The sequence below is a fragment of the Rhinatrema bivittatum genome, chromosome 4 (genome assembly GCF_901001135.1).
Source record: "Rhinatrema bivittatum chromosome 4, aRhiBiv1.1, whole genome shotgun sequence".
Lineage (NCBI taxonomy): Eukaryota > Metazoa > Chordata > Amphibia > Gymnophiona > Rhinatrematidae > Rhinatrema > Rhinatrema bivittatum.
In genome coordinates, this window is record NC_042618.1 from 449,463,160 (window position 1) to 449,488,605 (window position 25,446).

The 25,446-nt window shown below is 47.9% G+C and overlaps 2 protein-coding genes across 9 annotated transcripts in view; one reads left to right on the forward strand and one right to left on the reverse strand.

Moving 5' to 3' along the window:
- The window catches only part of TMTC3 (transmembrane O-mannosyltransferase targeting cadherins 3), a 210,869-nt gene extending 208,615 nt beyond the window's left edge, over nucleotides 1–2,254 (reverse strand). For 4 of the 6 annotated variants that reach the window (XM_029601656.1, XM_029601655.1, XM_029601658.1 and 1 more), the window contains exon 1: nucleotides 1,784–2,052. The gene's annotated coding sequence lies outside the window, so the exon portion shown is untranslated. Of the gene's footprint in view, nucleotides 1–1,783; nucleotides 2,053–2,129 lie in introns of those variants that run through there. The other 2 variants (XM_029601657.1, XM_029601654.1) reach the window with 1 other exon arrangement.
- CEP290 (centrosomal protein 290) overlaps nucleotides 2,031–25,446 on the forward strand; it is a 557,889-nt gene continuing 534,473 nt past the window's right edge. The window contains exons 1-3 of one of the 3 annotated variants that reach the window (XM_029601651.1): nucleotides 2,031–2,082; nucleotides 2,711–2,813; nucleotides 15,928–16,005. In XM_029601651.1, coding sequence (XP_029457511.1) covers nucleotides 2,724–2,813; nucleotides 15,928–16,005 — 168 coding nt within the window. In that variant the 5' untranslated portion in view covers nucleotides 2,031–2,082; nucleotides 2,711–2,723. Of the gene's footprint in view, nucleotides 2,083–2,162; nucleotides 2,315–2,710; nucleotides 2,814–15,927; nucleotides 16,006–25,446 lie in introns of those variants that run through there. The other 2 variants (XR_003856690.1, XM_029601650.1) reach the window with 2 other exon arrangements.

The following is a 25,446-nucleotide window of genomic DNA, read 5'->3' on the forward strand; positions in this document are numbered from 1 at the left end:
CATCCTTCTTGCCACCCTCCCATCCAGGCCATGTTTGTTGAGTAATCTCAAAATTGTTGAACAGTCAACATTTTCTCCAGTCTCTGCCAAAACTTCTGTAGGTCTTAAAGTAATATTAGTCCTTACAGCGAATTCAACTGCAGTTTTCTTAATCCACAACTACTGACTTTAGAGGGACAACTTGATCGTATCAGTGCCAAACTGTTTCCACTGTACAATGATGAACCTAACAGTGCCCCAAAGGATATTCAAACAAAGACATTTTCTTATAGCCTTCCCCTAATCTGTTCCTTTGAAGGTTATCCCAGAATTCTTTCAGCAGCTCCTTGTTCAGCATATTTTGATCTCTACTTCATATAACAAAAATAGCTCAATTCTTTATCCCGGAGTATTCAAATTAGTTCAACTACTGTGACAGGACACAGATGGGTGCCACTTAACACATTATGAGCCTTGTTACTGCAATTTTTTGAACCAAAGTTAATTTGGATTTGCGACAACAAAGTGTAAAGACTTATGCAATCAAGACTTTTAATTCTTAATTACTTTTAAAATACAGTATGTTTATAATTGTTCTTTCACAATAAAGTGTAGGAGTATGTTGTGTAGATCAGTGAAACTTCTACTTTAATGCATTTGTTTTTGTATTTTTTAGACAGAAGCATGTGAAAAATATACAAGGGTATGAAAGCTTTCACAAGATACTGTATATGTACACTTTGAGACTGAAGTTTCTGATGACAGATGCAAGGAGTTGGAGAGAGAGATATATATTGAAGAGGACAGGGAATGGTGAGAATCCTTGCGGTACAACCCAATGAAGGGGCCAAGATTCAGAACATGACGTATCCCAGGTATCTGGGACATGCTGATCGGAAAAGAAGTGAACCAATTTTGAATACCACTCTTGATGCCTAGGTTTGACAGTGTGGTCAACAAAGTTTGGTGGTTGACTGTCAAATGCCCCATGAGAGCAAGGAGAATCAGCATGCTGGATCCCTCCTGATCTATCAGTAATCACGTTATCAACAAATGAGATAACTCTCTTTGTGCTGTGCCCTGTAAGAAAAGCTAACTGGGAACAATCTAAGTCAGGGTAGGCAACTCTGGTCCTGGCGTGCCATAGACAGGCCGTGCTGTAGGGTCTCTGAGCTGCTGGTCCATTTAGCCTATCTCCTTTGAAAAGAAAGCATTTGGATGGAGAGAGCAGGCAGGCTGCAGGAATAGGTAGTGCTACTGCTTCTCTATGCACTTTTTGAAAGGCGCTGGTAGCAGGTTAAGAAAAGGGAGCATGGAGTGATTGGGCCTGTGCTGCCTTAAACCAGATTCCTACCTCCTCCATCTGGCAGGCGTCTGCTTCTTCCATGCAGAAAATAAACTAAAAAAGCATGAGACTCCTGTCAGATGAGAGAGAATCGGAAGATCTACTGGATACTGGGTTTTAAACCTCTCTTTTTTTTATCCAATTATTTTTTTGAAACTACTCATCTCTTTCTAGTCGGTCCCCCCCCCCCCCCAAGCAGTTTTCTCCTTCTAAACCTCTCTAGCAAGCAACCTCTCTAAACATTCCATCCCATTCAGCCGATGTCCCTCTGATGCACTCCCCCATCAAGTTATCCACACCCTCATTATCAACCCTTGCTCTTTATTAAACCAACCAAACAACCCACCGAACTATAAACAGCGGCTCTAAGAGCCACATTTTGATTTTAAACGCACATCTACAGCTAGGTGCACGTCCCCTTTAAGAGGACCACATCAGCGAGGCAGCGGCAGATCTTACCGTGCAGCGCCAGTCTCTTCTTCCTCCCCGGCAGGAAAGCCGCTGAGGTTAATTCATTCGCAGCATCAGCAGCAAATCTCTTCCTCGGGATTACTCAGGTTATTTCCTTTTCTGGGCCGGGTGGCTGGTTCCTCCCCTCTTCTCTGGTGGGACGGGGAGGAGGCGGGGCAGTAACGTCATTTCCTTCCCTGAGCTGTAGCTATTCCCCGCTCCTCCCGGCGAAGAGAATACTTATGTCATTTCCTTTGCAGTAGAACTGGGCGGCTAGTCTGCGCTCTCGTCTTCTCCAGGCACAGGGGGTGGGGCTACGTATGCGATATCCCTTGCTGGGTTTTTGGCTACTTACGTCACGTCTTGTGCTCTCTGGCAGGCTGTCGATGATTCTTTGCGGCGCCGGCCCCTCTTTTTCTGTAGCAGGCTGGGTCGTCAGGCAAGCGCGCGTGGGAAAGGGGGCTGCGCGCGGCAGAACTGTCGACTGTTAGCGGCCGCGCACGCGCACAGTTTATAGGTGCACGGCAGTGTCGCGCTTAAGTAGGTTCTAATGAAAGGAGTGTGTGTGTTTATTTTGTTTATGTATTGGGGGAAATTAAGGTATAGTCCACCAGGTCAGCTTCTTGCCACGATGAAGCGTTGCTTAAATCTTGACACTGATGTATCTTTTAGCATTTAATACTGTATTTGTATCACACTGGATCAAAACCATTTCTTTCAATTCATACAAAAAATGCACAGATACCCCAGCCCCGGCGCTCGGTGCTTTCTCATTCATAACTCATTGGTTGCTGCATAAATAACATCTCCATTTGCCATGTTTTAGATTTGTAATTAAGGAGTCAATGTCTACCAGTTATTTTTAGCATTTTTACATATTTCTTTTGTTGCATGCATATTTGTTAATGATCTTAACCTAATATGCTGTTCTTGCAGAATATAATTTAAAATGGATTGGGCAAAGCTGATGAAAGTTGACCCTGATGTTCTGCCGAGTCAGGAGAGACTGGTAGATAGTTTGCTGGATTTCATATCTAAGGTACATTATCTGTGATATCAACTAATAATTTAATTGTTCAAAAACATAATTTTTAGTGTAAGGTTCAGAGACCATTGAAGAAAACCAAACCTAATTTGATTAAAGTTGTCTCTTTTTTGTTAGAATATTTAATATAGCTGACAGCAAAGATTAGAAAAATAGATACATTTATTCTATATTAATATAATTGCTTAGTATATAAGAAGCTTTTATACAGTGTCTTTCCTCTCAAGAGGATTCCAAACATGAATACTTAAGTAGCCACTTTTGTGAGTTATTGTAATGCCTGTTGACCTAGCTGTAGTTTTATAAAGGGTGAAGGAACAATTTTATTTCTGATATTAATGAATTGCAGTTCAGTAATTTATGCTTAATCCTTCAAGCTCAGGATAACAAATTGTCCAGCCAGGTGAAAATATGCCATTACTAAACAATAAGCTAACTTGTAGCTAATGTGAGTCTAGGATTACTGTAATAGTACATCATAAGTAAGCCTCCTTCCGGGCTTGACACACTTTTTTTTTTTTCCCCTCCCTCAGAGGCTTGGCTTCTCCAGCTCCATCCATCCCACAGCATCTCCGTGCTCTCTCATGCCACCAGGCTCCATCCTACAACTCCCTGTCTTTCTCCTATTCTGCAGTTGGTCTCTCTCCTGCTGTTTCACTTCCTTCCTAGTCTTGAACCTACCATTCATGTTTGCTTTCTTCCTCCCGGCAGGGCTGTACCCCACTGCACTCACACATACTCTCTCTCCCCCCACCCCCAACTATTTCCCCCCTGTTCTTCTTCATGTTGATTACCCATAACTTCCAGATCTCTTTTTCAGGCTTGATCACTAGCTTGCTATTTTTTTCTTTCTCCCCATCCCCACCTTCCCAGGTTCTACTTCCTCTCTATAAGCTTCAACCACTGCACATTCTCCTGCAACCTTTCCATCCTTTTGAGATTGATTGCATGGGCCGACTACTGCAGCAGACTCTTCCTTCAGGGTCAGTGTGGGTCACTACTTTACTTCCTCCTTTGGGGCCTGTGCAACCATATTCTACATACAAATTTAAAATTCTGTGCTGCGCTGTTATGCAGAATTTATTTATTTATTTATTTATTTAAAAGATTTTATATACCGCACAATGGATAAGTATATATCCGTCTAGGCGGTTTACACATGGTCAAAACATACATAATTTAAAAATACAAACAATTGTTAAAGGTTAATTAAAAAACATGATATTATGCAAATTATTGTAGTTTAGAAAGCTTGGATAAATAAGTAAGTTTTCAGCGATTTTTTTAAACTCTCTACGGTTAGAAGTTAGTTTGATATAGTCAGGTAAAGCGTTCCATAAAGTTGGACCTGCAACTGAAAAAGCACGTTTACGAATCAGAGATAAACTTACAGATTTTACATTAGGAATTTCTAATAAACATTTGTCAAAAGAGCGTAGTTGTCTGGAAGGTTTATAAATTTGTAGCAGAGAACATAGCCAGATTGAGTCATTGCTATAGATCAGATTGTGTATAGTGGATAAGATTTTGTATGTTATACGGTATGATACTGGAAGCCAATGTAGTTGTTGTAAAATTGGAGAAATATGTTCACTTCGGATATTATATAACATACGGGCAGTCGCGTTTTGAATTAATTGAAGTGGATGAATTGTTGATTGAGGTAGGCCAAGGTATAAAGCGTTGCAATAGTCTAATGAAGACAAGACGAGGGTTTGAGTGATCAGACGGAAATCATTTGGCAGAAGTAATGGTTTTAATTGCTTGAGCATATAAATTTTGTAAAAGGATTTTTTTACAATTTCAGATATGTTGTTTGTCAATGATAATTTGGAGTCAAGAATAACCTCTAGATTTTTTGCATGTGTTTTTATGGGGATGGTTTGGTTTTCAAAGATAAATGTTGCTGGGGGTTTGTGAATTGAGTCTGGAATAGTGGATAGATAGATTAATTCTGTTTTGTTTGTGTTTAATTTTAGTCTGTTATGAGAAAGCCAGGTTTTTATTGTAAACAAATATAAGTGCAGTAATGAGAAGGTTTTAGACCAGGAATCAGTGAAGGGTATGGTAAACTGAATATCGTCAGCGTAAATTTTGAAATTTAAGTTTAAACCGTCCAGAAGTTTACACAGAGGTAACAGGTATAGGTTAAATAGAAGAGCTGATAAAGCTGATCCTTGGGGTACTCCTGTGGGGGTGGAGTACCATTGTGATGATTGGTTGTTTGTTATGATTTTTTGTTGACTGTTGGATATAAATGACGTAAACCATTGTAAGGGAAGACCGGAAATGCCTATTTGAGTTAGATTGGTGATAAGAATGTCATGATTTATTGTATCAAATGCGGCGGAAATATCAATTAATACCAGTAAGTAGTTTATATTAGAGTCAAATCCTCGGATTATGGTGTCAAAAGATGATATGAGTAAGGATTCAGTACTGTGTCCCCCAGGAGTCAACTTATCAGCTAGCAAAGGAGGTATTTTGCACTTTGCTGGACAGTCAGCCAACTGCCTTGAACTACGATAATTGTCTTATTAGACACTTGGTAGGGTTAAGACTAGAATAAAGGATCTCTAAGCACCCATCCTCCCTTCTGGAGCATTATCAGTTCTTTGAGATGAAACATCTGTGAGGGTTTTCTTAAACCAGGCTCAAAGAATCTAAACAAATAGATAGCAATGCTTTTCTTGTTTGGAATTGCTATCTTGCTATGTCAATAATAAAGAAGGTAAAAACCAACATAGAAACATAGAAAATGATAGTTGGTAAGGGCTCCAAAGCCCATCTAATTTGCTCATTTCTGATGCAATACTGTAGAGCCTACCCAGTCCTAAGCTTTACCATCACTTCCTTGCATCCAAAGATCCTCTGTGCAGGACTGGTGCAAGAGTATGAGGTGACCTAGGCAAACCTTCAGTCTTGTGCCCTCTTCCTTACACGCCTACCTATTTGAGGCAGCTCTAGCACAGCATCCCCCTCTCTCACCCCACTCGGCATCCACTTGTCATCCTCCTCTCCCTTTGCCCCACATCCATAGTTCTAAGCATCCTTCTTCTCTAGTCCCCTGTCGAGCATCTCTCCTGTCTTATCCCCCAGCATCCTCCTCCTCTTTTTATCCCCTTCACTCCCTGCTCAGCATAGTAACATCACCTAATATCTTTGCTTGCTTTTTGCAGCACCCAGTATCCTTTCTGTACCCCATACTTGACCACAATCCTCACCTGACCAACAACCTGTCTCCACAACTCCCCACCCACTCAGCATCCTCTTTGTGTCCACTCTCCATAGCCACCCAGCACCTTTTATTTTGTGGTGCCATGCTTTAAAAGTGGGTAGATGCTACCTGGAAGTTTTTTTTTTTTTGTTCCTCCCCTCCCCCCAAAATTTGGCACCCTAGACAGCTGCCTACTTTGCCTAATGGAGGAACCGGCCCAGTTTCTATGCTTGCAGCTCCACATTGACATCTGAGCATATGACAAGATAAATGTAGTTCAGCCTTGTTAAAAGGTGGGTAAGAGCCAGCCCCAAAACACTGCGTGTCACAGAAGTTAGTTGTAGTAGCTGTGAAGGGGTATACAGGAGAAAACCCCAGGACACCTTTAAGGTCTGGATCCAGAGATCTAGCCCAGTCCACTTTAAGCCCTTTAGCAGAGGTCCGCAAACCTGTCCTTAGAGGACCCCCAGCCAGTCGGGATTTCAGGATACCCATAATGAATATGCATGAGTTAAATTTGCACGAACTGCCTCCATAGTATGTAATTTTTTTCCTGAAATCTCGACTGGCTGGGGGACCCCAAGAACAGGTTTTGGAACCTCTTCCCCATAGCAACAGGGAATCCTGGGCCTGGGGTGGTTTCCTAGGCAAGGAGAATAATTAACTAGCCTGGCTCAGGAGACAAAAGGAGGCCCCAGGAGAGAAGAAAGCCTAGTGAACTTTGCTTTGAAACTACCACGGTAAGCTGGACTGATTCTATTTTGATTTTTCTGTCTGTAATCAATAACGGTTTATGAGAGAAGAACCAGAGTTCAGCCTGGGTTCTGTCCTCTGGCAGCCAAAAGACTGCTCATGGTATCAGAATAGCACTGTTCCCTATGAACCAGTATAAAACCAGTTCTGCCAATATAGTTAATATTAGGTGGATTTATGCAGTTATATTTTCTTTAGAAAAAAAATATTGCACCTTAGTCCTTTCTATTTGTTAGACATTAAGTCACTTTTCGAAGCTTTGTGCTGGTAACTTTTTTGAGTTACCCATACAAAAACGGAGTGTTGAATATTTCCCTCTGCCAAATACATACATTTTGTGCACACAAAGGAGGCATTCCAGAGGTGGGGCTAAACTTTAGCTGGTGAGTGCACATATTCAGTACTCTTCAGGTAAAGTTACACACTCGTGTGGTCTGAAAAATCGTCCTAAATCTATGTGGATAAATTTTGTCCATAACCTTAACCATGGTTCCCTGTACGTACCTGGATCAGTCCAGACCGTGGGTTATGTCCCCCTTCCAGCAGATGGAGTCAGAGCAAAAACTGAAAGGGCACCCTCTCATAAGCTGGTGTACCCTCTGTGTCCCTTCAGTATTTTTTCTGAAAGGTTCCCCTTTCTAGTTTGAGAGAATAGTTTGTCTTTCATTATTACTTTCCTCTCTTTTGGATGGATCAAACTTAAAAATTTAAAAAAAAAATAATAAATAAATATATATATATATATATATAATTATTTGAGAGAGAAATAAATAAATGTACTGAGGAAAGTTGTTTTCCCTTACATTTCTCCTCAGTATTTACTACAGCTGCAGCTTGCAGACTGATCTGTTGGTACTGTTTAGCCTACCAGTTTTTCTTTCTTATTGCGCTTGGGGTAAGTTTTCTGTAACTTTTTCTTACAGGATTTTTTCTGCCTATTAGGGGTGCATGTTGATGGTCCATCCTCTCCCCCGCTTGCACGACCCGTGCCCCAAGAAGCCGATTTCCTCGGGGCAGCACCGACAGAGACGCGGCATTCCTCTGTCTTAGAAAAAAAAAAAAAGGAATTTTTGGATTTCTTGACCGGGTCAGTGCCTTCCTAAATACAAAAGAGCTTCCATTCGTTTTGGGACAGCTACTGGCAGCCTTTGGGGGTGACGCGATGCAACGCCTGTGGAGAGCCCAGCTCGTGGCTCTCCCGGGAAGGATTCTGTGTGAGGTGCCTCCCCAGCGGGGAAGGGCCCTCGACACCAGGGGCACGCTCTGCTTCGCGCGGCCATGCGCGCCTGCCATCAGGGAGGTCGGCCCTGTTCCCGAGCAACGCGGGAACAGCGGCCATTTTATCTTCTTGTTCGGCTGCCCCACCGCAGCCAGATGATGCTGCAGACCTCTGCCATTCTCCCTCCCCGCCAGTTCACCTTCCAGATGCTGAGCTACCCTTGGGGGATCCCTCTTTGGCCCCTTCTTCCGTGCCTCCCTCTGGTCCCCCCACCTGAGCCGTTTTCGACAGAGTTTATCATATTAATGCATACTGCTTATCTGGCTAGGCAGCAGCAGGATCCAGCGTTCGCCCCTCCACCACCCAAGGTGCTCAAATTGGGAGATGCCCCAGCCTTAGGGGTTAGTCGGGGGTCTACAGGAGCAGTACTTCACAAGGGCCCTCCCGAGTTCGGGTGGTATCCCACTCAGTCGCCCCGGCCTTGACCCCTCCTCAGGACCCTGCCGCTCACCCAGATCTTGATGATCTGGTACTGTATACACAAATGGAGGGAGATGATCCCTGAGTCCTGCGACTCTTTCAGAGGGATGAATTGGACCCTCTTATTCCACTTGTCTTGGCTGAATTGGATATTGACCCCTCTTCAGAGACCCCGGGTCCTCAGAAGGCTGATAAGAGGGGGGAACCCCATCCTGGCAGGCCTTTGCCCCCCAGCCAAGACTTTTCCTTCTCATCCTATGATCCTGGAATTGCTCTCCCATGAGTGGGAGGCTCCAAAGGCGTCTCTTAGGGTAGGCAGGGCGATGAGCAAGCTTTACCGCTCCCAGAAGACTTCCTAGAGCTTCTCAAGGTTCCGAAGGTGGATGCGTCAGTGTCTGCAGTCACAAAGAGGACAACCATTCCGGTCACTGGAGGCGCCGCCTTGCGGGATGTTCAGGACAGGAAGCTGGAAGTTTACCTGAAGAGAGTTTTTGAGGTCTTTGCCTTGGGCGTCAGAGCAGTGGTTTGTAGCTCTCTCATGCAGAGGGCTGGTCTCCGATGGGTCCAACAGCTCCTGGGTGCTCAGGAGCTACCTCCGGATGAGGCGCAACAGGCAGAACGCCTGGAGGCTGAAATAGATTATGGGGCAGACGCGCTGTGTGATCTTCTCTGGGTGTTGGCCAAGGTCCATGGTTTCAGCGGTATCGGCTAGAAGTCTCCTCTGGCTACGTAACTTGTCGGCGGATGCTTCTTCCAAATCCCAGCTTCGTTCCCTGCCCTTCAAAGGAAAATTGCTGTTTGGGGAAGAGCTGGACCAGATGATTAAATCGCTTGGGGAGAATAAAGTACAGAAGCTGCCGGAGGATCGTCCTCGGAGTGCCAGAACATTCAGCTCTACTCGAAGCCGTTTCGAGGTCAGCGGCGATTCCGGCAGTCCAGGCCGGTGAATCAGAGGCCACCCTCCTCCCAGTCGCAATCCTGGTCTCATTCCTTTCATGGACGAAGACCAGCTCGTGATGCCCTCTCTCAGGGGGCCACGTCCAAGCCATCCCAATGAAGTCTTGCCGGCCCACTCTTCAGTTCCCAAGATAGGAGGACGTCTGGCTCTGGATATTCTAAGAGACGACTATGCTTTAGAATTTGCTCGACCCCTAAGAGACAGGTTTGTCTTCTCTTCCTGTGGTCCTCTGAAGAAGCAAGGTATAATACGTCAGACGCTCGACTGGCTCCTGGGTTTAGGGGCTATTCTGGTGCTGGCGGCAGAACAAGGGTTAGGCCATTATTCCGTCTACTCTGTAGTTCTCAAGAAGGAAGGCTCTTTCCGCCCAGTACTGGATCTCAAGATGGTCAAAAGGGCTCTGAAGATACCACGCTTCAGGATGGAAACCTTGCACTCCGTAATAGTGGCTGTGCACCGAGGGGAATTCCTAACCTCCTTGGACTTGACGGAGGCTTATCTTCATATCCCTATTCTAAAGGATCATCAACGTTTTCTTCGCTTCAAGATCCTTGGTCAGCATTTTCAGTTTCAAGCCCTGCCTTTCGGCCTGGCGACTGCCCTTCTGCACCTTCACTAAGATAATGGTAGTGGTGGTGGCGGCCCTACGGGGAGAGGGGATTCTGGTTCACCCATATCTGGACGATTGGCTCATCCAAGCGAAGTCAAAGGCCTAGTGCCAGCAGTCTGTCAGCAGGGTCCTGCGCCTTCTCCACTCTCTCGGGTGGGTCATCAACTTTGCCAAGAGCAGTCTTACTCTCTCGCAGACGCTCGATTTTCTAGGGCGCGCTTCGACACCAATGTGGGCAAGGTCTTCCTCTGCCTGGAACGAGCGCGATCCAAGTTCCTCTGCTTGGAACCTTCTCATCCAAGTGCAGCGCTTTCGTTGCCTCTCACCCCCGACAGCTTGGCACTACCTTCAAGTTCTCGGTTCTGTGCCTTCAACTATAGATGTGGTTCCTTGGGCTTTTGCGCATATGCATCCTTTGCAGAGGGCGTTACTTTCCCGCTGGAAGCCGGCTTCCCAGGATTTTCAGGCACCCCTGCCACTGCCAGAGGTTGCCAAGGACAGCCTCTCCTGGTGGCTCAGTTTGGATCACTTGTTGCAAGGGGTGGACTCGGAGATCCCCCAGTGGGTCATAGTTACCTCAGATGCCAGCCTTTCCGGTTGGGAGGCAGTCTATGATGGGACAATGAACGTTACAGGTTGCGTGGCCACTCAGTCGCCTGGAGACCAGGGCGGTTCACCTAGCACTGAAGCGGTTTCTTCCCCTGATTCAGGGCACAGCCGTTTGGGTGCTCTCCGACAACGCAACCACTGTGGCGTACATAAATCGCCATGGAGGAACAAGGAGCCGGCATGTCTCTCTAGAGATGGACAAGCTGATGCCTCTCCCGCCTGGCGGCTTAGCACATAGCCAGGATGGACAATGTCCAAGCAGATTTCTTGAGCCGCCAATGCATAGATCCGGGGGAGTGGGAACTCTCCGAGGAGGCAGTGGCCTTTGTCTTCGGCAGGTGGGGAGTCCCCCATCTGGACCTTATGGTCACTCAAAAGAATGCGAAAGCTCCACGCTTCAGTCGCAGAAGGGAGCACGCGCAGAAGGCGTGGATGCTCTGGTCCTCCCGTGGCCTCGAACACTCTTGCTCTACGTAATTCCACCGTGGCCCCTGGTCGGAAAGGTGCTTCGGAGAATAGAGATTCATCAAGGGTCGGTGATTTTGATAGCACCAGAATGGCCTCTACGGCCATGGGTTGCAGACCTGGTCAATCTAGCAGTGGATGGTCATCTTCGTCTCTGATATCTGCCGAACCTCCTGCACCAGGGTCCCATATTTTTTGACCAGGCAGATCGCTTTTGTCTTGCGGCCTGGCTTTTGAAAGACGAAGGCTGAGAAGACAAGGTTACCGGAGAATGTTATTTCCACCCTCCTCAAGGCTAGAAAGTCTTCCTCGTTCATCTCATGTATCCGGGTCTGGAAGGTTTTTGAGGCCTGGTGTGAATCCGTGCATGTTCTCCCGCGTCAAGCATCAGTACCGCAGATACTTTCCTTTTTGCAGCGAGGCTTGGAAAAAGGACTGGCCTACAATTCCCTAAGGGTTCAGGTGGCTGCACTGGGGGCCCTGGTGCCTCGCTTGGAGGGAGCTCCTCTTTCTTGTCATCCTTACGTAGTCTGGTTTTTGAAGGGGGTGAAGCACGTCAAGCCACCTGTCCATTCAGTGGCTCCCTCTTAGAACTTAAATCTGGTACTTTGGATTCTAGGCGGTCCACCTTTCGAGACCCTGAAGAGAGCTTCCCTCAAGGATCTCACTCTCAAGGCCGTATTCCTGGTGTCTATCTGCTCTGCCCGCAGGATTTCACAGACTCCGGAGTTTCCTTGACCACAGTGCCATTTTTTCTACCAAAGGTCATCTCGGCCTTCCATTTGAATCAGCCGGTGGAGTTGCCCTCCATCTCTGAGGATTGCAGAGACCTTCGGTGCCTAGATGTCAAGCATGTCCTTATTCGATACCTGGAGGTGACGAATGACTTCCATCTATCAGACCATCTGTTTGTTTTGTGGGGCGGTCCCAAAAGAGGACATAAGGCGTCTAAAACCACCATTGCGCGTTGGCTAAAGGAAGCGATCTCGTCAGCATATATTGGAGCTGGGCATTCTCCACCTGAAGGCATCAGGGCTCATTTGCTCCGTGCACAAGCGGCTTCTTGGGTAGAGAGCCAAGCGCTATCTCCGCAGGAGATATGTCGAGCGGCTACTTGGACGTCGTTGCATACTTTTGCACGCCACTACTGGTTGAATCTCCAAGCACCGGTCTTTGGCTCCTTCGGCGCTCAAGTGATATGAGCTGGGCTATCAGAGGCCCACCCTACGTAGGGAAGCTTTGGTACATCCCATGGTCTGGACTGATCCATGTACGTACAGGGAAAAGAAAATTATTCCTGCTAATTTTCGTTCCTGTAGTACCACGAATCAGTCCAGACGCCCTCCCTAAGGATCTTCTGGGATTGGGAGTTTCTCGCAGCTCGAATGCACAGTGAAGATGATCAGTACAGATTGTGAAGGACTGATATTTCTATTTGCAAGTTGTTGTTGTTCTTGACAGTAAATTACATGTTTTCTCCATACATGTTGACAATTTGATTTTTGTCTTGATCCATCCAATTGTTGTTTTCTTGCTTTGACATGCTTAATACTGAAGGAATGCAGAGGGCACACGAGCTTATGAGAGGGTGCCCTTTCAGTTTTTGCTCTGACGCCATCTGATGGAAGGGGGACATAACCCATGGTCTGGACTGATCCGTGGTACTACAGGAACGAAAATTAGCAGGTAAGGAATAATTTTCTTATATTCACTGGAAGACTTATACGCTCAAGTCCCACTGAAATCTAGGACAAGTTACATGTATAATTTTAGTTCAAAAAATTTGCCGCTCATCAGCTTTTTGAATATTAGAAACATTGAAGCTTGACGGCAGAAAAAGACCGTATGGCCTATCTAATCTGCCCATCCACCCAACTAATTTAGCTTTACAAGTCCCATCATTCCTTCAGAAATCCCGTATTTATCTCGTACTCTAATGATTGGCCAGTTGAGGGATAGTCCCGCGACCGGCCACACTCGCCTCCTAATGTCGCAGGCATGACATGGTAAGGAATTAACCCTAATCACCCACCTGTCTGGAGAGCCAACGATATAGCTAGATTAGCTCTAGTATGGACTGAGGAGACAAATGAGGCTTCGCCCACACAGGAACTCCCACATATGCTCAGTAGAGCTTAAAGCTCTACCAACTTGGAGAGACGAGTTTGTTCAGTGGAGAGACGAGTTTGTTCAGTGCTGCCAGATGATGGCACCCATATGTAATGGCTAATTCATCCTGCTATCTATAAAAGCACTGTTTAAGATAAGCAAAATTGCTGTGCATTCTCTGTTCGAAACTTTTTTTTTTAATATTTCAAATTTACATCAAATAAATAAATACAATCTCTAAAGTAATATAACTAGCAAGAGCTTCATGCAGAGATCCACAGATAGGACGGAACCAGACACACAACTTTGGGAACATAACGTTATTTTTCCAGTCATGGGGTGAACTCGCGACTGGCAGCACTCACCCCACAGCAGCAGTGCAGCATTCGCGCCACCCAGCATGTCCTCCAGGTTCTTCGCAGCAGATGGCACCACCACCAGCAGCCCCTTAGGTGTGCATGCATGCATAACTTAACACTTAAAGGCCCTGCAGCTGAAGTCTGACAGGGGTGCTCAGGGATGATGTCACCGCTGGCTGGATACTTAAATCTGGCACTTGCTTTTAGCCAGCGCCTCAGCAACAGGTCCCCCTGCCTAGTAGTTCATGTTACTCTCTGGTGTCTCTCTTCCCCTTGCCTTGCTCGTTTTCTGCCCTGTTGACTTGCCCATTGCCCTGCCTTTGTCTTGCCACTGTGGTCCCATCTTGTCTGTCCCTGGTCATCGGTGTCCTGTCTCCTGGCCTGTCCTGCATTGTGACCTTGCTTCAGCTACCATTCTCTTGCTTGTCGCCTGCCTTGGACTTTTGCTGTGGACAATGATCACTCTTACTTGCTGCCTGCCTCTGACCCTTGCTTTGTACCTGGACTGTGCTTTGCATGCTGCCTGCTCCGACCCTTGGCTTGTACCCAGTGACTCTCTGATTGCTGCCTGCCCTGACCTTGGCCTAGTCCTGGTCTCTCTCTTTATCCTAGCTCTGTGGGACTATCGCCTAAGTCCTGCCGGCCCCTGGAACCCAACAGCTCTATGGGAAATGCTGTAGGTGAAACTCCAGCCCAAGGCATGTCTCCCAAGAGGCAGTGTGGGCCTTGGGGTTGCACCCTCTAGCTACGCCAACCACGTCCCAGCACAAGAGTCCACTTTGTTTACACATACTCTAGGTATCTTGAAACGGAGAAAGGTAAAAAGTAATCTATACATTAGAGAACAAATCTTGTAAGGCTTTTTATGATGAAGCAGCAGTAGTAGTGCTAGGCTTGCCTAGCTATTTCTTATCCAAGAAAAACCTCAACTGAGAGGGATCAAAACATACATATCTAACATACAAACATGTACAAATACATGACAAGGAAATTGAATAAAGAAAATTGTGCATACGGCCAGTGCCTCCAGGCACACATCCAAGAATTTTTTTCTCCCTTCTGTTTCTTGACCTAAGCCTTGAGAAATCCATACTTTGTAGTTCATAATTAAAGCTTGACGATTCTGAAAATACAGTCTTAGGATAGAGTCCCAATCCTGAGGGTATACAAATGAGACCAAAAATGCAACTCTATTAATCTCTTTATCCTGGGATATTTCAAGAAAACATGTCAGATCCAGACTATCAGCCTGGAGATTCATTGTTCCATATTCAGCCTCACCTTCATCTTTAATTTTCTTTCTGGAAGGTAAAAATAAAAGATTTTACTAATTGGTGAATTACTTTCCTTTGGAATTCTCCGAATATCTTTCAGATTTTTTTAAGTAGGTCCTGTGGAGACAAAAGGGGGGACTTCTGAAAATTCAGTATTTGAATTTTGAAAACTTGGCAGATTTTTCAGCCTATGTGTAGTATTTTTATCTTGTGTCAGGCTCAAATGCACAGGTATTTGCTATATTTTGCTCTATTTTCTCAGTCCTTTCCTCCTGGGACCTCTTACCTTAGATATGCCTGCTTGCATATCTAAGGTAAGTATTGCTAGAGAGGCCATGGTTTGCTCCTCCCAAATTAGAACACACCATGGGTGATAACTGGTTTCAGTAAAGAAGCCATAATCATTAAACTAGAAACTGCTGCAGTTACCTCTGAGTGGGTAATACATCTTACCCCTGATGCGTATTCAGTAACTCTCACAGCTATTGGGCTGCCACATTGGGCCAAGATTCAGCCTCCACCACTCCAATTCCTCCCCTGCTGTATCGGCTGCTTCACAGAGGGCTTTCCTATTCCGAGATCCGGAATCTGTGTACCCTCAGACACTGCCTCATACACTCGTTGGGAAGATGAAAGTGATGCCAGGAATTGAAATGTTGCATTGCGAACTGGGGGCTGAGGTGCAGTTCAGCCATTGAAAGTGAGAGAAATCTCCAAGTCCAGTCAGTTGGCTGTTCCCAATGCCCAAGTCATGTCTGTTTTGGTCACATTCGATGGAATACAATGTACAGTGGATTGAAGTTTGTCAGAGCTGCATGCTCTTAGGGTACTTAGGTTTCAGCAGGAAGAAACACCCTTTCTGCTTCCCCATAAGAAAAAAGTGTATAAGAAAAATAAACTGGAACCTTGGAACTAACAAAACAGTGTCTCTCCCCATGCCACCAATTTGCTTCCTCCTGTTCAAAAGTTTTTAAATTCAAATAACAGCACTGTTTTTTTTTTAATTAACTTTATTGTACATTTTTAATTATGACACTGTTTAATTATTTCTTTAGGTTGAAAGCAAAGACATAAAAGATGAAAAGACAGAAAATCTTTTACAGCTTTTTAAAATTACACAGTCTCTAATGAAGGTTTGTATTAGCATTTTTATATTGGTGTTTCTATTAATTAGTTGCTGCGTTGGCAGCCTTAAGAGACCAAATAAGGGGGTGCTAGTTAAAAATGGACAACCAACCATTTTCAAAACTTGCTTTTAGGCTCTTCCTTCTGTCCTGTTGGATTAATGTGAAGAATGTTCAGGAAGTATTTCCTAAGTTTATCAATGCAGTTTATCAGTGAGTTGACAGTTGAGTTAATTTAGTGTCCTGAAAATTTTATGGAAACTACAGATTAATTAATCGTATCAGCATACCATGAAAGGTGCTAGAAATAATTATCAGAGATAAAAGCTTGTTACCTAATTTTAATGAATAGGTCAACATTTATTATATTTATTTATTTAGAGTTTTTCTATACCGACATTCATGATACAATAAACAAGGGGTGAAAATGAACTTGAAACTGTAACAAGTGAAAAGAAACAATGAAGTCACAATAAACAAGGTTATTCAAAACTTGGGGAAGGAGAGAAGGCTAGAAAAAATTAACAGAAAGAGGAGTGATTATTTACAATGCTTTATGGGAAGATGACCATGCCATACTATCTAAGATCTTGTTATTTTTATAACATCCTGTTACCACTTATTTTTAGCTTTATGTATGTTTTCATTGTAAACCGCCCTGAACTCTGGAGGGCGCGGTATATAATTATTTTAAATAAATAAAATAAATAGACGGTTCATTGAAAAATTGCAAAATTCCTAGAGAACAGGATGGTTATGGATATAGTCTGTTTAGAATTCATTAGGGCGATGTTACAGTGCCACGTCGCCTTCTTAAAGAAAGTAAAAAGCCAAGAATAAAGGATAAAAATTATAAATGTGTTGCTGACTTTCTCTGTGAAAGAGTCCAGAGGGTCATGGTAAATTAGTTGGGTTCTGGGTGAAGATTGTTATTAAATGAGAGGGTCCCTCTGGGCCCAGTGTTGTCTTGGTACTTTTCTTGTAAATCAGCGACCTGTATAATACATTTTTCAAACAAAATCAAAATAGGGTACTTTGTGAGTACACCAGAAAACAAGTTTTCTGTTCATTAAGAATTGTGGAGATGGTGAGCAGTAAAATAGGGGATAAGGTTCAATGCTGATAAGTGAGGTATGATGCTCTGTGGAGGAGGGGAAAAAAAGGAACCGGGGGTAGATTATATGCTGAATAGCAGCACTTGGTCAATTCATTCATTTGGCACAACAGAGTCTCCAAAAATGTGTGTAATTTTTAGCATACAAGCAAAGAAGGCTGTCATCCTGTAATTTATGGTATTCCTGGTGCAATAATAGTATTTATTTGAAAATATTTATAATCTGCCTATCCAAAAAAAAACCTTGTTCCCTGTACGTACCTGGATCAGTCCAGACAGTGGGTTATGTCCCCAATCCAGCAGATGGAGTCAGCACAAGCTTTGAGGGGGCGTATCCATATATACTACTACCCCCTCTGCAGGAGTTCAGTATCTTCTGACTCCAGCAGATGCGAGTAGGGGAATCAGGCTTCTCCTCCTTTTCCTTCTTTCTCACTTCTTTTGCTTGATTATTTTGCTGCCTTTTTCTCTGGATCAAGTTTGTATCAAGTCTTGTATAAAGTTTAAAAAAAAAAAAAAAAAAGTAAAGCAGGGTCCTTTCACCTTGTGGGGAGTGACAATATCTCTCCTGTCTCTTTTCTGCAGCCGTGCTGTTTATTTCTCTTTGCAGCCAGGGGTAAGTTGGTTTTATTCCTTTGTAGTTTTTCCTTCACAGCACAGCCCCCGGTGCCCGCGAAAGCCGGTGGAGCCGGCCTCTTCGTTTTACACTCCCTCACCCGCGGCCATTTTGCAGCTCCTCGTGGGCTGCTGCGGCGCTTAGGGAAAGACGTCTGGGGCGGGTTGTGTGGCCGGGAAGGCCCCTCCGCGGCACCCTCCTCTATTTTTGGACAGCGGGCAGTGCGGGCCGCCCGGGCCCCCCCGCAGCGGCGCTTTGTGCGCGTGGCCCCCCCCCCCGAGGCTTTTTCTCATTTTTGGCGCCGTTTTTCCTCTCTCCTCCGGCGATCCCGATGCCGCGGCCGTCATGCTGTGCGGCCTGCGGCAACCCGGGGTCCCGGATTTCCCGGGAGGGCATCTGTGCACGATGCCTTCCCGGGGGGGAAGGTACCTCAGTCCCTTACTGATTTCTCTTTTTTGCCCAGGCGGTGCGGGCCGGCCACTCCGCCATTTTTGGCGGGAACGGCGGCCATTTTACATTCTGAGTGCCCTGAGGCGCAGGCCACGAGGGAGAACGGCTCGCTGGAGGATTCTACAAGCGGGGGTGCTCCCCCGATTTTGGTGCAGGAACCAAGCACCCAGAGCCAGGGAGCAGGAACCACGTCGCCCCTCGAAGCGCACCCGAGCAGGCCGGGGTTCTCTCCGGAGTTTATCCTGCTCATGCATACCGCTTATCTACAGGGACTGGACACACCTGTGGGACCCCCCCCCCCCCCACCTAAGATCCCACGGATGTCACCCTCGGCGGGGGCCTCCCGCACTCCTACCCGGGTCCGATCTGCGCCCGCGGCAGTGGGGGCGGTGCCAGACCCAGCGGGACAGGGACCTGACCTCCCGGACGGGGGTCAAGGGGATGGCACGCAAGAAGGGGATGATCCGCGTACCCTACGCCTCTTCCAGAGGGAAGAGCTGGACGACCTCATCCCGCAGATCATTCAGGAATTAGATCTGGATCCGCCACCGGACCCGCCTGCCCCAGTAGCTCCCGCTGTCGTCACTTCTTCAAAGAAGGGAGATCCAGTCCTGGCGGCACTCCGGCCGAGGGCTCGGGCTTTTCCCATTCATGACTCGTTTTTACAACTTCTCACCAGGGAATGGGACACCCCGGAGGCCTCCCTGAAGAGCAGCCGGGCGATGGAAAAGCTGTACCCGCTCCCTGAAGATTTTCTGGACCTTATCAAGGTCCCAAAGGTGGACTCCGCAGTGTCGGCGGTCACGAAGAGGACGACTATCCCAGTAACGGGAGGTGCGGCATTGCGGGACACACAGGATCGTAAGTTGGAAGTTTTCCTTAAGCGGGTCTTCGAGGTCTCCGCGCTGGGTATGCGGGCGGTGATGTGCAGTTCGCTTGCCCAGTGGGCTAGCCTCCTCTGGGTGCAACAACTCCTCACATCTCAGAACCTGCCGGCCGATGAGGCTGCCCAGGTGGATCGGCTGGAAGCCGCAGTGGCGTATGGAGCGGACGCCTCGTACGACCTTTTTCGGGTCCTCGCAAGATCCATGGTATCGGTAGTGGCGGCACGAAGACTACTGTGGCTACGCAACTGGGCGGCTGATACGTCCTCTAAGTCGTGTCTGGGCTCTCTTCCCTTCAGGGGCAAGTTCCTCTTCGGGGAGGATTTGGATCAGATCATCAAGTCCCTGGGGGAGAACGCTGTTCATCGGCTGCCGGAGGATAGGTTTCGACCATCCAGAGCGTTTTCTTCTTCTCGGACCAGAGCCAGAGCACAGTGGCGCTACAGGGGATACAGACAGGCGGGCTCCCGGCCATCCGCCCCCAGGTCTCAGCCCTGGTCGCGCTCCTTTCGCGGGCGTCGGCCCGCACGCACTACTCCAGGACCCGGGAACTCCTCTACCAAGTCTTCACAATGATGCCAGTCTCACCCACTCCCCGGTCCCCAGGATTGGGGGCCGGCTAACGTATTTCTACGTGGAGTGGGCGCGGAGCACCTTGGACCAGTGGGTCCTGGATACCATAAAACACGGCTACGCATTGGAATTTGTCCGCCCCCCGCAGGGAAGGTTCATCTTTTCTCCCTGTGGCTCGGACCTCAAGAGAAGAGCGGTGCAGCTGACTCTGGACAGACTCCGGGAGATAGGCGCTATTGCGCCCGTGCCCTTCGGAGAGGTGGGCTCGGGCCACTATTCCATCTATTTCGTCGTGCCAAAGAAGGACGGTGCCTTCCGGCCTATCCTGGACCTCAAGGAAGTCAACAAATCCCTTCGAGTCGTTCGGTTCCGTATGGAAACGCTCCGGTCAGTGATTGCGGTGGTGCATCGGGGGGAGTTCCTCGCCTCCCTGGACTTAACGGAGGCCTACCTGCACATCCCCATCCGCCCGGACCACCACCGTTTCCTTCGTTTCAAAATTCTGGATCAGCATTTTCAGTTCACGGCTCTCCCGTTCGGATTGGCGACGGCGCCGCGCACCTTCACCAAGATTATGGTAGTCGTGGCTGCAGCTCTCCGGAAGGAGGGCATCCTGGTTCATCCTTATCTGGACGACTGGCTCATCCGGGCGAAGTCATTCGATCAGGGACGCTCAGCTGTGACTCGAGTAGTACGGTTTCTACATTCCCTGGGATGGGTAGTGAACTTCTCCAAGAGCTCCCTCAGGCCCTTGCAACGCTTGGATTTTTTGGGGGCGACCTTCGACACCCGGCTGGGCAAAGTTTTTCTGCGCCAGGACAAGGCTCAATCCTTGCGAGATCACACATGACGGTTCTCTGCGTTACCAGAGCCCACCTCCTGGGACTACCTGCAACTCCTGGGAGTGATGGGGTCCACCATCGACCTTGAACCTGTAAAATCACGAAAATCGCGCGGCGCACACGATGCCGAGGGACAGAGGCCTGGGCCGCTCCTGATTCGCGCGTGACGGCCATTTTGTCGGCATCGGAGGGGGATGCCGAAGATTCTGAGGTGGGTGAGGATCTCCCTCCTCCACTGTCCCCGCCGCATGGCACAGCTCCTCCTTCGCTTCCTTCCCCGGGGGGGGGCTCTTAAAGAGGCGGCAGCCCTTTTCTTCGGAGTTCATTTTATTAATGCATAATTCATTTCTGGAAGCGGAGACTGAGTGGGATACACAGTCTCCTAGTCCCAGTAAGATCCCTAGGGTTCCTAGAGGTCAAGAAGGGGTGGCTCCCAGTTTCCCACCTCCATCCCCGGGGGAGGGGCTGCCTGACCCATTTGGTCCAGTTGACCCGGTGGATCCAGGTTTGACTCTGGATATGGGTGACAAAGGAGACGTTTCCACACAGGTGGAAGGGGATGACCCTCAAGTCCTCCGTCTGTTCAGGCGAGAGGAACTGGATCCCTTAATTTTGCACGTGCTCCAGGAGCTTCCGCTGACCCAGGAGTCGTCGGATTTATCTACGGGAGATTCGGCTTTAGTGGGATTACGCGCTCCGCCACAGACTTTTCCTTTTCACCTGAAGCTTTCCCAGATTGTGTCCCGTGAGTGGGAGTCCCTGGAGGCCTCCTTGAGGGTTACTAGAGCCATGGAAAAATTATATCCTCTTCCTCTCGAGGCGCTTGATCTCCTTAAAATCCCTAAGGTGGACTCGGTGGTCACGGCCATAGCCAAATATGCTTCTATTCCGGTGACTGGCGGCACTGCTCTTAAGGACCTCCAGGATAGGAAACTGGAGGTCTTGCTCAAGCGCATTTTTGAGGTATCTGCCTTAGGAATTCGGGCGGCAGTATGCAGTAGCAAGATGCAGTGGGCCTTGCTGCTTTGGGTGCAACAGATGTTGACAACCCAGGACCTTCCTTCTGGGGAGGCGGAACAGGTGGCCCGTATGGAATCAGCTGTCGCCTATATGGCGGATGCACTATATGACCTTTTACCTACTTCAGCACGCACTATGTCCTCAGCGGTGTCTGCATGGCTTCGGAACTGGTCCGCGGACGCCTCGTCAAAGTCTCAACTGGGTTCCTTCCCTTTTTGAGGTAAGTTGTTGTTTGGAGATGAGCTGGAACAGCTCATAAAGGCTTTGGGTGACAACAAGGTTTATAAGTTACCAGAGGATAAGCCCAGGACGGCCCACTCGCAGGGTAGCTATTGGGGCCGTTTTCGGGGACAGCGCCATTTTAGGCCTGGTCGGGGTGCGTCGAGCTATACTCCTAGACAACCGGCTGCTAGAGCACAGGCCTGGTCTTTTTCCTTTCGCGGCAGGCAGCCTCAGCGTGCCGGAACCCATGATTCGCTCCCAGTGGCAAAACGGCTCAATGAAGGGGCGCCGGCCCATTCCTCCCTACCAAGAATCGTGGGTCAGCTGTCCCTGTTTCTAGAGGAATGGGTCAAGATTACCTCGGACCAGTGGGTGCTAGATATTATAAGTCACAGTTACGTTTTGGATTTTGCTTGTCCCCTCCGGGATCTTTTTCTGGTGTCCCCCTTGCTGACCACCCCAAAAGCAGCAGGCAGTTCTGCAGACTCTAGCACGTTTGAAGGCGTTGGGAGCAGTCATGCCAGTTCCTTCGTCGGAACGTCGGACCGGTCATTACTCCATATATTTCGTGGTGCCCAAGAAGGACGGTGCCTTCCGACCAGTTATGGATCTCAAGCAAGTCAACAAGGCCTTACAGGTACCTCGTTTTCGTATGGAAACGTTAAGATCGGTCATTGCGGCGGTCCACAAAGGAGAGTTTTTGGCTTCTTTGGATCTGACAGAAGCTTATCTTCACGTCGGAATCCACAAGCACCACCAGCGGTTTCTGAGGTTCATGGTTATGGGCCAACATTACCAGTTTTGTGCTCTACCGTTTGGACTGGCGACTGCTCCTCGCGTGTTCACCAAGGTGCTGGTGGTGGTCGCTGCAAGTTTACGATGAGAGGGGATACTAGTTCATCCCTACTTGAACGACTGGCTCATCCGGGCGAAGTCGGAAGAACTCTGCAAGGCGGCGGGTCGCACGGTAGTGTCTCGTCTTCATTCCTTGGGTTGGGTGGTCAATTATGCCAAGAGTCAATTGATCCCCTCCCAGGTGATAGAGTTTTTGGGTGCTTGGTTCGATACCTTGTTAGGCAAAGTTTTGCTACCAATCTCCCGCATGGACCGGTTGATGTCTCAGGTGTGGCAGCTGCTGTCGCTTTCCTCCCCAGTGGTGTGGGATTATTTGCAGGTTCTTGGATATATGGCATCCACCCTGGAACTAGTGCCTTGGGCCTTCGCACATCTGAGATCTTTACAGAGAGCGTTGCTGTCCCATTGGGATCCCAAGTCGGAAGAGTATCAGATTCCCTTGCCACTGCTCGAGCCTGCCAGATTCAGTTTGGACTGGTGGCTCAATCCAGTTCACTTGCTGCAGGGGGTGAATCTTGAGAGTCCCCAGTGGGTAGTTGTCACGACCGATGCCAGTCTCTCCGGCTGGGGGGCGGTGTGCTGGTCAAGGTCGGCTCAAGGTATTTGGACGCCGTTGCAAGCCCAGTGGTCTATCAACAGATTGGAAACCAAGGCAGTTCGCCTGGCTCTGCAGCACTTCTTACCGATGTTGAGCAGCACAGCGGTGCGGATTCTGTCCGACAATGCGACCACGGAGGCATACATAAACAGACAAGGAGGTGTACCCAAAGTCGTCTCGTGTCCAACGAGGCCAACAAGCTGATGCTCTGGGTGGAGCGCCACCTGGACAGAATTGCAGCGTCTCACATAGCGGGGGTCGACAACGTTCAAGCAGACTTCCTCAGTCAGCAATTGGATCCCGGGGAATGGGAACTGTCAGAGGAAGCGATGCGAATGATCGTGAGACGTTGGGGAGTCCCCCACCTGGACCTGATGGCGACTCGTCTGAACACAAATGCAGCTCGTTTCTTCAGTCGCCGGCGAGAACACGGATCTGAAGGGGTGGACGCTCTGGTTCTACCTTGGCCACCGTACATTCTTCTTTATGTGTTCCCTCCATGGCTACTTGTCGGGAAGATACTACGCCGCATAGAGTCTCACCCGGGACCGGTGATCCTAGTGGCTCCCGAGTGGCATCGAAGACCGTGGTTTGCCGATCTGGTCAACCTAGTGGTGGACGGCCCGCTACGCTTCAGTCATCTATCCCACCTGCTTCGACAGGGTCCTGTATTTTTAGAGCAGGCCGGTCGATTCTGTCTAGCGGCCTGGCTTATGAAAGGCGACGGTTAAGAAGAAAGGGGTACTCGGAGGCAGTTATTTCTACCCTTCTGCGTGCCCGAAAGACTTCTACTTCTCTTACCTACGTTCGGGTGTGGAAGGTTTTTGATTCTTGGTGTAGCGAGGTAAACTTGTCACCGCGCAGAGCTGCTATTGTTCACATACTATCATTTTTGCAGGACGGTCTGTGAAAGGGCCTATCTTACAGTTCGCTCAGGGTTCAGGTTTCGGCCTTGGGCAGCTTTTGTGGTAAGATTGATGGTATTTCCATCGCAGCGCACCCGGATGTAGTCGATTTTTGAAAGGGGCCAAACATTTGAAACCGCCAGTGCGTGCGGTCTGTCCGTCCTGGAGTTTGAATTTGGTGCTTCATTTGTCTTTGCGGGCCCCCTTTTGAGCCTCTGAAGCGAGCAACAATTAAGGACTTGACGCTCAAGGCTGTTTTTCTCGTGGCTATCTGTTCAGCCAGGCGGGTTTCGGAACTACAAGCCTTGTCATGTTGAGAGCCTTTTTTGCGTATTTCTGATTCGGGTATTTCGCTTTGCACAGTTCCCTCCTTTCTGCCCCAGGTAGTCTCGACTTTTCATGACAACCAGTCTGTCGAGTTGCCGGCCTTTTCGGTTGAGGATAAGGATCTGAAGAGGTTGGATGTCCGAAGAGTACTCTTGCGATACTTGGAGGTTACTAATCCGTTTCGTTTGTCTGACCACTTCTTCGTTTTGTGGAGCGGTCCTAGGAAAGGGGCTAAAGCTTCTAAAACTACTATTGCCCGATGGTTAAAGGACACTATTGCTTCCGCATACATTTGTCACGGTTGCCCAGTGCCGGACGGCCTTAAGGTGCATTCTCTTAGATCTCAGGCGACTTCATGGGCGGAAAGCCAGTGTTTCTCCCCGCAAGAGATTTGTCGGGCGGCCACAAGGAAGTCCTTGCACACGTTTGCTAAACACTACCGGTTGGACGTACGGGATTCGAAGTTGCATTCGTTTGGCAGTAGTGTGCTTCGCGCGGGACTCTCCAGGTCCCAGCCCATCTAGAGCGGCTTGGGTACATCCCAGCAGTCTGGACTGATCCTGGAACGTACAGGGAAAGGAAAATTAGGTCTCACCTTCGATAATTTTCGTTCCTGTAGTACCAAGGATCAGTCCAGACGCCCGCCCGTACACAGGAGAGTCCAGTCAACTGTGTTTATATTCTCTTGACAGGTTTTGCGCTAGTCAGTGTCTTTTTGCAGAGCTTTCTTAAGTACAGTTGTTCCTTTTTTTTTTGTGTAATAATTTTTATTCAGCAACAGTCAACACAACAAAACATGATAAATTCACAGATACTGCGCACAGAACATCAGAAATTGGCAAAGAATAGATACCGTACAAGGTCTCGATTGCCGCTCGATTTTAGTTTTGTCCCCAGAACCCATTCCATTCCAGTCCAACCCAGCCCCCCCCTTCCCTCCCCATAGACTTTGGTAACAAGGAAAACAATCATGAATCTGAGACCAAGAAAACCTCATGGGAGAATTGGCTAACAATAGGACAAAGTAAATACATAGAGAGCCTG